Source organism: Pempheris klunzingeri, chromosome 15, assembly GCF_042242105.1.
Source record: "Pempheris klunzingeri isolate RE-2024b chromosome 15, fPemKlu1.hap1, whole genome shotgun sequence".
NCBI classification, from domain to species: Eukaryota; Metazoa; Chordata; class Actinopteri; order Acropomatiformes; family Pempheridae; genus Pempheris; species Pempheris klunzingeri.
The window spans coordinates 408315-422317 of NC_092026.1; the positions used below are offsets into that span (position 1 = coordinate 408315).

The 14003-nt window shown below is 45.7% G+C and overlaps 1 protein-coding gene across 1 annotated transcript; it reads left to right on the forward strand.

The window, feature by feature from the left end:
• Positions 1-211: 211 nt before the first annotated feature.
• LOC139214713 (dual specificity protein phosphatase 18) lies at positions 212-1491 on the forward strand. The gene is made up of 2 exons (XM_070845627.1): positions 212-327; positions 847-1491. The coding sequence occupies exon 2, from the start codon at positions 856-858 to the stop codon at positions 1489-1491; it is 636 nt and encodes a 211-aa protein (XP_070701728.1). The 5' UTR covers positions 212-327; positions 847-855.
• The last annotated feature ends 12512 nt before the right edge of the window (positions 1492-14003 follow it).

The window sequence follows — 14003 nt, forward strand, 5'->3', positions numbered from 1 at the left end:
GACGTCAGGACCAGTTTTCAGCTGTCCGACTAAATTTAACCCCTCAGCTGATTGGATGGTGGGAGGACACACACCGCCTTCTACGGTGTCATCAGAGAGAGAGAGAGAGAGACAGAGAGAGAGAGAGAGAGACAGAGAGAGAGAGAGAGAGACAGAGAGAGACAGAGAGAGAGAGACAGAGACAGAGACAGAGAGAGACAGAGAGAGACAGAGAGAGAGAGACAGAGACAGAGACAGAGACAGAGAGAGAGAGACAGAGACAGAGAGTGTGTTCATTCAGAGGAAGAAACAACCTGAAGCAAAGGGAAGGAACAGACGAGGCAGCAGGTAACACACACTGACACAATGACACACACACAAACACACACTAACACTGACACACACACACACACACACACACACACACTGACACACTAACACACACACACTGACACACACACGGACACACTAACACACACACTGACACACACACGGACACACTAACACACACACACACACACAAACACACACGGACACACTAACACACACTCTCTGTTCCCCCTGCTCCCAGTCTTTGTGCTAAGCTAGGCTAACAGTTCCCCCTGCTCCCAGTCTTTGTGCTAAGCTAGGCTAACAGTTCCCCCTGCTCCCAGTCTTTGTGCTAAGCTAGGCTAACAGTTCCCCCTGCTCCCAGTCTTTGTGCTAAGCTAGGCTAACCACGTCCTGGTCCTGTCTATGTGCTGGAGGCAGATCTGAGCTGCATCGTTTGATATTTGCATTCATTGTATATTTACTGTTTATCTATATTTATGTGTCGATGTCGATAGTCTTAGTCGTGTATTAACACTGATGTGTGTTTCCTGACAGACCGGCCTCATGTCGGTCTCTCAGATCACCCCCACCCTGTTCCTCAGCGGGGCCGACGCCCCCCTCAACGCGGCGCTGGTGTCGCAGAAGGGCATCACCCTGATCGTCAACGCCACGCTCAGCCACGCCTGCCCCGCCTACCCAGGAGTGGAGTGCGTGCGGGTTCCCGTCTCCGACCTGCCCAGCGCCCGACTCGGAGACCACTTCGACCGGGTGGCTGAGCGTATCCATGGCAACCATGCAGGTGGCACTCTGGTGCACTGCGCCGTCGGTATGAGCCGCTCACCGGCGCTGGTGATGGCGTACCTGATGCGCTACAGAGGGGTGACGCTCTGCCAGGCGCACCGCTGGGTCCAGGAGAGCCGGCCCTACGTCAGGCTGAACGTCGGCTTCTGGGAGCAGCTGCTGCAGTACGAGAGACGGCTGTACGGAAAGAACACCGTCAGAGTGGCCGCTGTGGATGACGCACCGCCAAGGACGCCGAGGCTGACCAGGTCGGTGCTGCCGCCACAGCAGAATAAGTGGTTAACGCCGGTACCCAGGTCACCTCTGGTGACCCGGACGCCACTGATGGCACACTCACAGATGATGATGCCAGCAAACAAGCGGAGAGGAGGAACCAAATCCAGCAGCATCAAAGTCTGAACGCATAGCGAGCGCTGTCGACACACGACAAACGGATCAGTCCAAACCTACACTACCCATGATGCAACTCAACCACTGACTGACACCACACTGACCTCCTTCTCTACACACCAGCACGTCCTCATGCCAACAGGTGGTCTTCATCACGAGGGCGTTTAAACTACCAACGGTTACACAGACGACCTTTAGTGGCCACAGTAATGACACAGAAGTCAGGTGACGTAGGATAAAGAGCGACCAACGTTACATTTGTGACCCTAAACCTAACCATGATCTTTGTGGTGTCTAAACTTAACTGAACTGACTGCAACCATTTCACAGTGTTCACTTACGTCACGCAACTGAAAAGGATAGTTTGGATTACACTGAACTGTGCCTTTAACTTCTGAGGTCCCTGTCTGTCCTACAGAAGGGCTGAAAACACTTATTTATGGTGTCATTTGGGACGAGGATGCGTGGGGACCACAGACCGGCTAAAAGGAGTGAACGTAGCCACCACGACGTCACCCGCTGGTTTGTGGAGCCTCCAGTTTGACTTTATGGCTGTCGACATCTTTTATTTTATGGAGCTATAAGTGACGCTCATTCCACAAAGACTCTGATTGGTCAGGTTTAGACAGAACCCTCCTCTGATTGGTCAGTGAGCAGGTAGCCCCGCCCTCTCCCTGGTGTATTTTCCTCTAAATGGGACCATAATTTACTCATAGGACGCTTCTTTACACAGACTGATACCGACCAATCAGAGGACGCTTCTTTATAGACTGATACCGACCAATCAGAGGACGCTTCTTTATAGACTGATACCGACCAATCAGAGGACGCTTCTTTACAGACTGATACCGACCAATCAGAGGACGCTTCTTTATAGACTGATACCGACCAATCAGAGGACGCTTCTTTACAGACTGATACCGACCAATCAGAGGACGCTTCTTTACAAACTGATACCGACCAATCAGAGGACGCTTCTTTACAGACTGATACCGACCAATCAGAGGACGCTTCTTTACAAACTGATACCGACCAATCAGAGGACGCTTCTTTACACGGACTGATACCGACCAATCAGAGGACGCTTCTTTACAAACTGATACCGACCAATCAGAGGACGCTTCTTTACACGGACTGATACCGACCAATCAGAGGATGCTTCTTTATAGACTGATACCGACCAATCAGAGGACGCTTCTTTACACGGACTGATACCGACCAATCAGAGGATGCTTCTTTATAGACTGATACCGACCAATCAGAGGACGCTTCTTTACAGACTGATACCGACCAATCAGAGGACGCTTCTTTACAGACTGATACCGACCAATCAGAGGATGCTTCTTTACAGACTGATACCGACCAATCAGAGGACGCTTCTTTACAGACTGATACCGACCAATCAGAGGACGCTTCTTTACACGGACTGATACCGACCAATCAGAGGACGCTTCTTTACAGACTGATACCGACCAATCAGAGGACGCTGATACCGACCAATCAGAGGAAGCTTCTTTATAGACTGATACCGACCAATCAGAGGAAGCTTCTTTATAGACTGATACCGACCAATCAGAGGACGCTTCTTTACAGACTGATACCGACCAATCAGAGGACGCTTCTTTATAGACTGATACCGACCAATCAGAGGACGCTTCTTTATACAGACTGATACCGACCAATCAGAGGACACTTCTTTATACAGACTGATACCGACCAATCAGAGAAAGATGTTTGTTGTTGCTCTAGTTTGGAACGGTTCAGTTTGAGGGTCCACAGGATCTGTTGGGCAGGATGTTCACTTATTGGGACCTTGTAGGATCTTTGTTTTCTGTCCTTTATTTATCAGAAGGTTTTACCGGAAGGTTCCGAGGCAGCGAGCTGCTCACTCATTTTAACCAAACTGTCACATGTGATAATTGTCACACATGTGATAACTGTCACGTGTATGATAACTGTCACGTGTGATAACTGTCACGCGTATGATAACTATCACGTGTGATAACTGTCACGTGTGATAACTGTCACGTGTGATAACTGTCACGCGTATGATAACTGTCACGTATGATAACTGTCACGTGTGATAACTGTCACGTATGATAACTATCACGTGTGATAACTGTCACGTATGATAACTATCACGTGTGATAACTGTCACGTATGATAACTATCACGTGTGATAACTGTCACGCGTATGATAACTATCACGTGTGATAACTGTCACGTGTGATAACTGTCACGTGTGATAACTGTCACGCGTATGATAACTGTCACGTGTGATAACTGTCACGTGTGATAACTATCACGTGTGATAACTATCACGTATGATAACTGTCACGTGTGATAACTGTCACGTATGATAACTATCACGTGTGATAACTGTCACGTATGATAACTATCACGTGTGATAACTGTCACGTATGATAACTATCACGTGTGATAACTGTCACGCGTATGATAACTATCACGTGTGATAACTGTCACGTATGATAACTGTCACGCGTATGATAACTGTCACGTGTGATAACTATCACGTGTGATAACTGTCACGTATGATAACTATCACGTATGATAACTGTCACGTGTGATAACTGTCACGTATGATAACTATCACGTGTGATAACTGTCACGCGTATGATAACTATCACGTGTGATAACTGTCACGTGTGATAACTATCACGTATGATAACTATCACGTGTGATAACTGTCACGTGTGATAACTGTCACGTGTGATAACTGTCACGCGTATGATAACTGTCACGTATGATAACTGTCACGTGTGATAACTGTCACGTATGATAACTATCACGTGTGATAACTGTCACGTATGATAACTGTCACGTGTGATAACTATCACGTGTGATAACTGTCACGTATGATAACTATCACGTGTGATAACTGTCACGTATGATAACTATCACGTGTGATAACTGTCACGTATGATAACTATCACGTGTGATAACTGTCACGTATGATAACTGTCACGTGTGATAACTATCACGTGTGATAACTGTCACGTATGATAACTATCACGTGTGATAACTGTCACGCGTATGATAACTATCACGTGTGATAACTGTCACGTGTGATAACTATCACGTATGATAACTATCACGTGTGATAACTGTCACGTGTGATAACTGTCACGTGTGATAACTGTCACGCGTATGATAACTGTCACGTATGATAACTGTCACGTATGATAACTGTCACGTATGATAACTATCACGTGTGATAACTGTCACGTATGATAACTGTCACGTGTGATAACTATCACGTGTGATAACTGTCACGTGTGATAACTATCACGTGTGATAACTGTCACGTATGATAACTGTCACGTGTGATAACTATCACGTGTGATAACTGTCACGTGTGATAACTGTCACGTATGATAACTGTCACGTATGATAACTATCACGTGTGATAACTGTCACGCGTATGATAACTATCACGTATGATAACTGTCACGTATGATAACTGTCACGTATGATAACTATCACGTATGATAACTGTCACGTATGATAACTATCACGTGTGATAACTGTCACGTGTGATAACTGTCACGTATGATAACTGTCACGTATGATAACTATCACGTGTGATAACTGTCACGCGTATGATAACTGTCACGTATGATAACTATCACGTGTGATAACTGTCACGTATGATAACTGTCACGTATGATAACTGTCACGCGTATGATAACTGTCACGTATGATAACTATCACGTGTGATAACTGTCACGTGTGATAACTGTCACGCATATGATAACTGTCACGTATGATAACTATCACGTGTGATAACTGTCACATATGATAACTGTCACGTATGATAACTATCACGTGTGATAACTGTCACGTGTGATAACTGTCACGCGTATGATAACTGTCACGTATGATAAGTATCACGTGTGATAACTGTCACGTATGATAACTATCACGTGTGATAACTGTCACGTATGATAACTATCACGTGTGATAACTATCACGTGTGATAACTGTCACGCGTATGATAACTGTCACGTATGATAACTATCACGTGTGATAACTGTCACGTATGATAACTATCACGTGTGATAACTGTCACGCGTATGATAACTATCACGTGTGATAACTATCACGTGTGATAACTGTCACGCGTATGATAACTGTCACGTGTGATAACTGTCACGTGTGATAACTGTCATGCGTATGATAACTGTCACGTGTGATAACTATCACGTGTGATAACTGTCATGCGTATGATAACTATCACGTGTGATAACTGTCACGTGTGATAACTGTCACGCGTATGATAACTGTCACGTGTGATAACTGTCACGTGTGATAACTGTCACGCGTATGATAACTGTCACGTGTGATAACTGTCACGTGTGATAACTGTCACGCGTATGATAACTATCACGTGTGATAACTGTCATGCGTATGATAACTGTCACGTGTGATAACTGTCACGTGTGATAACTGTCATGCGTATGATAACTATCACGTGTGATAACTATCACGTGTGATAACTGTCACGTGTGATAACTGTCACGCGTATGATAACTGTCACGTGTGATAACTGTCACGTGTGATAACTGTCACGCGTATGATAACTATCACGTGTGATAACTGTCATGCGTATGATAACTGTCACGTGTGATAACTGTCACACGTGTGATAACTGTCATGCGTATGATAACTGTCACGTGTGATAACTGTCACGCGTATGATAACTGTCACGTGTGATAACTGTCATGCGTATGATAACTGTCATGCGTATGATAACTGTCATGCGTATGATAACTGTCACGTGTGATAACTGTCACGCGTATGATAACTGTCACGTGTGATAACTGTCATGCGTATGATAACTGTCACGTGTGATAACTGTCATGCGTATGATAACTATCACGTGTGATAACTATCACGTATGATAACTGTCACGTGTGATAACTGTCACGTGTGATAACTGTCATGCGTATGATAACTGTCACGTGTGATAACTGTCATGCGTATGATAACTATCACGTGTGATAACTGTCATGCGTATGATAACTGTCACGTATGATAACTGTCACGTGTGATAACTGTCATGCGTATGATAACTGTCACGTGTGATAACTGTCATGCGTATGATAACTGTCACGTATGATAACTGTCACGTGTGATAACTGTCACGCGTATGATAACTATCACGTGTGATAACTGTCATGCGTATGATAACTGTCACGTGTGATAACTGTCACGTGTGATAACTGTCATGCGTATGATAACTGTCACGTGTGATAACTATCACGTGTGATAACTGTCATGCGTATGATAACTGTCACGTGTGATAACTGTCACACGTGTGATAACTGTCATGCGTATGATAACTGTCACGTGTGATAACTGTCACGCGTATGATAACTGTCACGTGTGATAACTGTCATGCGTATGATAACTGTCACGTGTGATAACTGTCATGCGTATGATAACTGTCACGTGTGATAACTGTCACGCGTATGATAACTGTCACGTGTGATAACTGTCATGCGTATGATAACTGTCACGTGTGATAACTGTCATGCGTATGATAACTATCACGTGTGATAACTATCACGTATGATAACTGTCACGTGTGATAACTGTCACGTGTGATAACTGTCATGCGTATGATAACTGTCACGTGTGATAACTGTCATGCGTATGATAACTATCACGTGTGATAACTGTCATGCGTATGATAACTGTCACGTATGATAACTGTCACGTGTGATAACTGTCATGCGTATGATAACTGTCACGTGTGATAACTGTCATGCGTATGATAACTGTCACGTGTGATAACTGTCACACGTGTGATAACTGTCACGTGTGATAACTATCACGTGTGATAACTATCACGTGTGATAACTGTCATGCGTATGATAACTATCACGTGTGATAACTGTCATGCGTATGATAACTGTCACGTGTGATAACTGTCACGTATGATAACTGTCACGTGTGATAACTGTCACGCGTATGATAGCTGTCACGTGTGATAACTATCACGCGTATGATAACTGTCACGTGTGATAACTGTCACGCGTATGATAACTGTCACGTGTGATAACTGTCACGCGTATGATAACTGTCACGTGTGATAACTGTCACGCGTATGATAACTGTCACGCGTATGATAACTATCACGTGTGATAACTGTCATGCGTATGATAACTATCACGTGTGATAACTATCACGCGTATGATAACTATCACGTGTGATAACTGTCACGTGTGATAACTGTCATGCGTATGATAACTATCACGTGTGATAACTGTCATGCGTATGATAACTATCACGTGTGATAACTGTCATGCGTATGATAACTATCACGTGTGATAACTATCACGCGTATGATAGCTGTCACGTGTGATAACTGTCACGTATGATAACTGTCACGTGTGATAACTGTCACGTATGATAACTGTCACGTGTGATAACTGTCACGTATGATAACTGTCACGTGTGATAACTGTCACACGTGTGATAACTGTCACACGTGTGATAACTGTCAGACGTGATAATCGTCACGTGTGTTGACACATCTTCTGCTTTTCCGTTTAAATCTGTGAGGTCATAACAGGAGTGTTTCTGTCCATCAGCTGATCATTTAAGGATCAATAAAGACTAAATTAGCAACCAAACATCAAATGTTTGACATCATTTCACACTCGGCCGTATCAGAGTTAGTGACTGAAGGACAGCAGGATGATCCACTGAAATATACATTCTGTTAAAACAGTTGGACCCGTTGAGGCTAGATTTAAGTTAGGTTTAGGTTAGGTTAGGTTTAGGCAAGGTTTAAGTTAGGTTTAGGTTAGGTTAGGTTTAGGCAAGGTTTAGGTTAGGTTAGGTTTAGGCAAGGTTTAAGTTAGGTTTAGGTTAGGTTAGGTTTAGGCAAGGTTTAAGTTAGGTTTAGGTTAGACTCTTTAGTTTCACATCCTGTCACAGTTTGGTGGCATCAGGCCTCATATCCCATAAGAACCAGTGCAGCCGCGTACTCCTCCATCACTTCAGCTGAACAAACTGAACAACAGAAGGGTTATTTTGAACACTTGGCTCCTTTGTGTTCACGTCTCAGTCGAACTGTGTTTTGTTGTAACGTGAACGAGCCACAAGATGGCAGCAGATCCTCCTCCTGATCCTGGAGCCACATGAAACATCGGCATCGGACAGAAACAGGAAGCTGCAAAAAGTTCTCTGACCCCCCCCCTCAGAGCAGCCATCCTGCCCTCATCTCCCTCTGCTGCAGAAGTGTTGAAGCTTCTTGAGCTTTCATCCTCGTCTCTGCCTGGACCTCTTCCACCACACCTCCAACTTCTCCTTTCAGGGCTCCAGACCTTCCCGAAGCTTCTTCTTGTGCCACCGAGCAGTTTAATGGCTCTGAGTCTGCGTTTGTACTGACAACGACAGCAGGTTTATCCAGACATGAGGCCGTTCAGAGAGCTTTACGGGGCCACAACAGAACACACTGAAGAAGAAGGAAACATGAGAACTGCATGAAAGCACAAGACGAAAATGTTTCTATGTACAGACAATAAAAGATGTATTCATTGGAAAGTTCTGCAGAGCTCAGGTGTTCAGGAAGCACAGGTGGGACCAGAGACACTACAAACGGATGGTGAATCCACCTGGTCCAGATCACCTGAGGGTCTGGACGCCTCATAGTGACGAAGAAAAAACCATTTAAAGGGACACGTGTTTCTGATGACGAGGACGTTCTTCCTCCCTTTTTCTACTCTGTTTAGTTTTGGCCCCGCTTGTGATGACACACAGAAATCTGTCGATCACGTGACCTCGTTCAGTGTTAGCATGTTGCTATGCTAACGTGTTTCCCCATCTGAGACAGCAGACCAGTCAGAGGCTGGGCTTTCTGTGGGGGGGGCAGACAGAGGCCGATCAGAGAAGGATGCAGTAAATATAATGTCCCAGTGTGACGTCTGGACGAGCTGCAGCCCTCCAACAGCGTGAACGTGTTCTTCTGTCTTGTTTGAACAGAAATCCTTTAACTCTTGCTGTTTTTAAAGAGGCATCAGGCCTTTAATCGCCTTCTGCTCTCTTTAATTGCTCCTCTGCTCCCTAAACAGGCTGAATAACAGGAAGTGGATGCTAACGTCTCTGACTCTGCTCACATGACGCTCGGCGGCCCACCACGAGACCGATGGCACCTAGCAAACCAGCTACCAAGCTAATTAAAAACCTCTACAGACCTGTTTCAGCAGTCACTCTGTTGGACGTGCATCCGCATCAGAAAGTAGTCCCTCCCCCGGTCAGTTGTTCTGTGGTCTGTGAGTTTAACACTGAGTCCACTGACCGAGCTGAGGAGGAGTCCAGCAGGCCGGTGATCCTGGACTCCGGGGAACCTTCACGCTTCCACAGCAGGATTATCACACATCAGAGAGGATTGTGGGTACTGATGTCACCCAGATGTTTGATTCGGTAATCTGACCCTCCAGATGGTCTGAAACTGGACTCCCATTCGCTCATCTGTCTGTTGGAGAATCCAGGTGATGCCTCTTTTCTGGTTTCACCTCAATGATTTGACTTTCCAAGGTCAAAAAGTCCCACAATGCACCTCACGATATCAGCTCATTATCAATAGTTTTTGTTATTGTCAAACAGGTGTGCAGAGATATTATCTGAAATGCTCCTTTAGCCTCCAGGCCTGTGAAATGGCAGCAGTGGGGTGTTTGTTTGATTGACAGCTGAGCTGACCTTTAATTTACAGAGACGACCAGTGAGCCGTCTCCGCTCCCCCACGTCCTCCAGTAGATCACCAGTAGATCACCAGTAGATCACCTCAGCCAGCAGCCACCAAACGGGCTGCAATGGCTGCAACGTGATCCTTTGGGACAACTGCACCTGATCACAGTAGGTCCACTAAAAGAGCTTGTTTGATCCACTGACAGGCTCAGAGTGTTATTCTAAGTGTGTGACAGCATCATGGAAAGGATCCCTACAGAGAGAGACCTGGAAGATCCTTTTGGTTTAACCACAAACAGCACACACACCAGACTACATTCACTAAAACAGGGATTTTAGAGAACAGGAGAGCGATATAACGGCTGTTTGTGGTGAAACCAGAAAGATCTTCCAGATCGCTCTCTGTAGGGATCCAGGGTTAAAAACACCAGAATCCTCCTTTATTCATGTAGAATAAGCTCCGCAGCCTGTCTGTGAGAGCTGAATATTTGAATAAATGTTTGACCTGCAGGTTTCATGTGTCAAGAGACAAAAAATAAAACCGCCAGTGATGCAACTTGGCTTTCAAAATGAAAGCTGTCAGCTGTGTGGTGGAGTCACAGGACATGGTCTCTGTGCTGACTCGTTGGACTCAGTGTTGAGAAGATAAAACTTATTTCTGTCGAATTCTTTGTCGTGATGTGATTGAAGCCTCCGATGATCACATGAGATGTCAGCTGATGATCTGAGAGGTAAATAAAACAGACCATGATCGCACAGGTTACCTGTAGGAGTTAAAACACAGGTGAGTCTTTAACCCTGCTGCTTTTCAATCTTTACTGCACTACGAAGACTAAAACTGCAGTAACACTGACGGGTTCATGGGAACATTTAGGGCTTTTTACTTGCTTTAAAAATCATGAAGACTAAATAAAGAAGTGTTTTTGGTCATTTTCCTTTTTCTTCGACCAATCACAAAACATGTGAGACAAAATAAGATGTTAATGTAAAAATACTAAATATCATATTTAAATACTTCTTCAGGCTTCAGTTTGACAGTTTTTAATGATCATTGGGCCTCACGCCAAATGCTTTTACTGTGAAATCCCGTAAAGGAAGTTGCCCGGTGTATCCCGGGTACCTTGACGTCGGAGCAGCTCGGAGCAGCTCGGAGCAGCTCGGTTTGTTGTCATCCCGCCCTCCGGAGCGAGATGAGACCCGGAACCTGCAGCGGACAGAGAGGAGCGGGGACCGGAGCGGACCGGGAGGCAGAGCGGACCGGGAGGCAGAGCGGATATCGGCGTTATTTTGCGGAGGTTTGACAGCTGAGAGGCCCCGGAGGAAGACCGAGCGGGTCGTGGCAGCGAAGCCGGGCTGCGGTGGACTCCTGGCGGCTGCGGCTCAGGCGGCGTCCCGCTGATCGGCGGAGGACCGACCGAGAGACATGTACCAGGTCCAGGTGAGCTCTTACCTGCTTTCAGCCGTCTCACCTCCACCCTCAGAGCACCAGGACTCACTCTTTATTCTGATTATCATGACGGAATGATTAAAAGACTAAATGTTCCCAGAGCTGAAACAGGTGTAGATATATAGAATAATGTCTGACAAATGTAGAGATCTATAGATCTAGATCTATAGATCTCTAGTTCTGATAAATCAAAGGATCCATATTTTATGTGTCTGCCACTTTTCAAATGAACAGTTTCACTACAAACCAAAAGTTGCACCAGAATCATTTCAGTTCCAGATAAATGTGATTCTCCAGCCAACAAAACCCTCCGAATATTTGTTTTTAGTCAGAGAAGAAGAATATAACTCAGTTTAACACTGCTGATGTTTTAGTTTTTAACTAAATGTCTGAAGAGAATGAAAAATATCCAAAATGAATGTTTAGTTTTGTCCAAAGATTCAGTTTCATCTAAAATGAGCCAAAAAGTGAATGGACTCTGGTGAGATGATGGATCAGGTCTCAGGTTCAGTTAGTGAGCTGTGAGCGTCCTTCATCACTCCCTCATCATCTTCATCACCTGCCTGAGGACGTCGGCTCGGCTGCAGGACGTTTCAAAACCTGATCGACGGGAGCGATGTACAGGTGAATCGATAAGATGCCGATTGTTTCTTCGGGATTTGAAGAAGACGGTTCTAAGGTTCTGATCAGGACTGATGCTGCTGTTGTGTGTCTGACATTGAGGATAATATCAGACAGAAGCTGATCAGAGAGCAGCTCAGGTGTTATTTAGTCCAGAGGGAGGAAAGTCCAGCCGATTGGACGTTTGAAGAGAAACAGGAAGCAGTCAAACTCTTTGATCTGCTGAACAAAGTGCAGATGAAACAGGAAGAGGAGACGCAGCAGCGGTCCGACACAACATCAGGCTTTGATGTGACTGATGATGATGATGACGAAGATGAAGACGGCCTCCTCCTCTTATTATCGGTGTTTCAGTAGGAACCCGTTCAGAACCCGAAAAATAAGAAAAGATGAAGAAGACACAACGTAAAGAGGAAAAGTATCGTCTTTATAATCAGTTCAGAAGTAAAAGTGCTGGAACTGGTCCAGTAGATCACCTCAGCCAGCAGACACCAAACGGGCTGCAATGGCTGCAACGTGATCCTTTGGGACAACTGCACCTGATCACAGTAGGTCCACTAAAAGAGCTTGTTTGATCCACTGACAGGCTCAGAGTGTTATTCTAAGTGTGTGACAGCATCCTGGAAAGGATCCCTACAGAGAGAGACCTGGAAGATCCTTTTGGTTTAACCACAAACAGCACACACACCAGACTACATTCACTAAAACAGGGATTTTAGAGAACAGGACACAGGAGCTGCTGCTCTGCTGCTGCCTCCATCAGTCAGTTTGTGTTACTGTGAGTTAAACAAAATGTTGTTTTGGATCCGATTCAACCCCAAAGTCCCACAATAACACGGACTAACTAACAGACTGAGACGGGCGTAGACCAGCAATTACTGCTTAAAATCCCTGTTTTAGTGAATGTAGTCTGGTGTGTGTGCTGTTTGTGGTTAAACCAAAAGGATCTTCCAGGTCTCTCTCTGTAGGGATCCTTTCCATGATGCTGTCACACACTTAGAATAACACTCTGAGCCTGTCAGTGGATCAAACAAGCTCTTTTAGTGGACCTACTGTGATCAGGTGCAGTTGTCCCAAAGGATCACGTTGCAGCCATTGCAGCCCGTTTGGTGTCTGCTGGCTGAGGTGATCTACTGGACCAGTTCCAACACTTTTACTACCTACCAGTCACTCACACACCAGGATGTGGTGTCTGAGTGACTGGTCGGTAAGCAGACTGTGGTTTGTGTTTGTTTTGGAGCAGGGTGTCCTCTGCAGGCTCCTGTAGTCGGCCTGTGCTGTAGTTACAGAGTGGGGGCCTCAGGGAGCCTCGGGGGGAAACGCTCTCATACGAGATTAATGGCCAGTGGAGCCGCTGGATCATGGGAGGATATAAATATCTCCACTGGGGGGTCAGATATTCCTCCTTCACCTCCACGCCTTCAGACGGGCTGTTTTATTTCACTGATGAGCCCGAAGCATCAGCTCAGCTTTGACCCCCACTCAGCTGCAGGAAGTGGACGTTAGCAGGGAGAATGGTCAGAGGACAGAGGTCAGAGGTCAGAGGACAGAGGTCAGAGGTCAGAGGTCAGAGGACAGAGGACAGAGGACAGAGAGGTCAGAGGAGAGAGGTCAGAGGACAGAGAGGTCAGAGGACAGAGGTCAGAGGAGAGAGGTCAGAGGACAGAGAGGTCAGAGGAGAGAGGTCAGAGGACAGAGAGGTCAGAGGACAGAGGACAGAGGTCAGAGGACAGAG

Coding starts and splice junctions, on each gene's coding strand:
- LOC139214713 (XM_070845627.1), top strand. CDS start 856: ATGTCGGTCTCTCAGATCACCCCCACCCTGTTCCTCAGCGGGGCCGAC.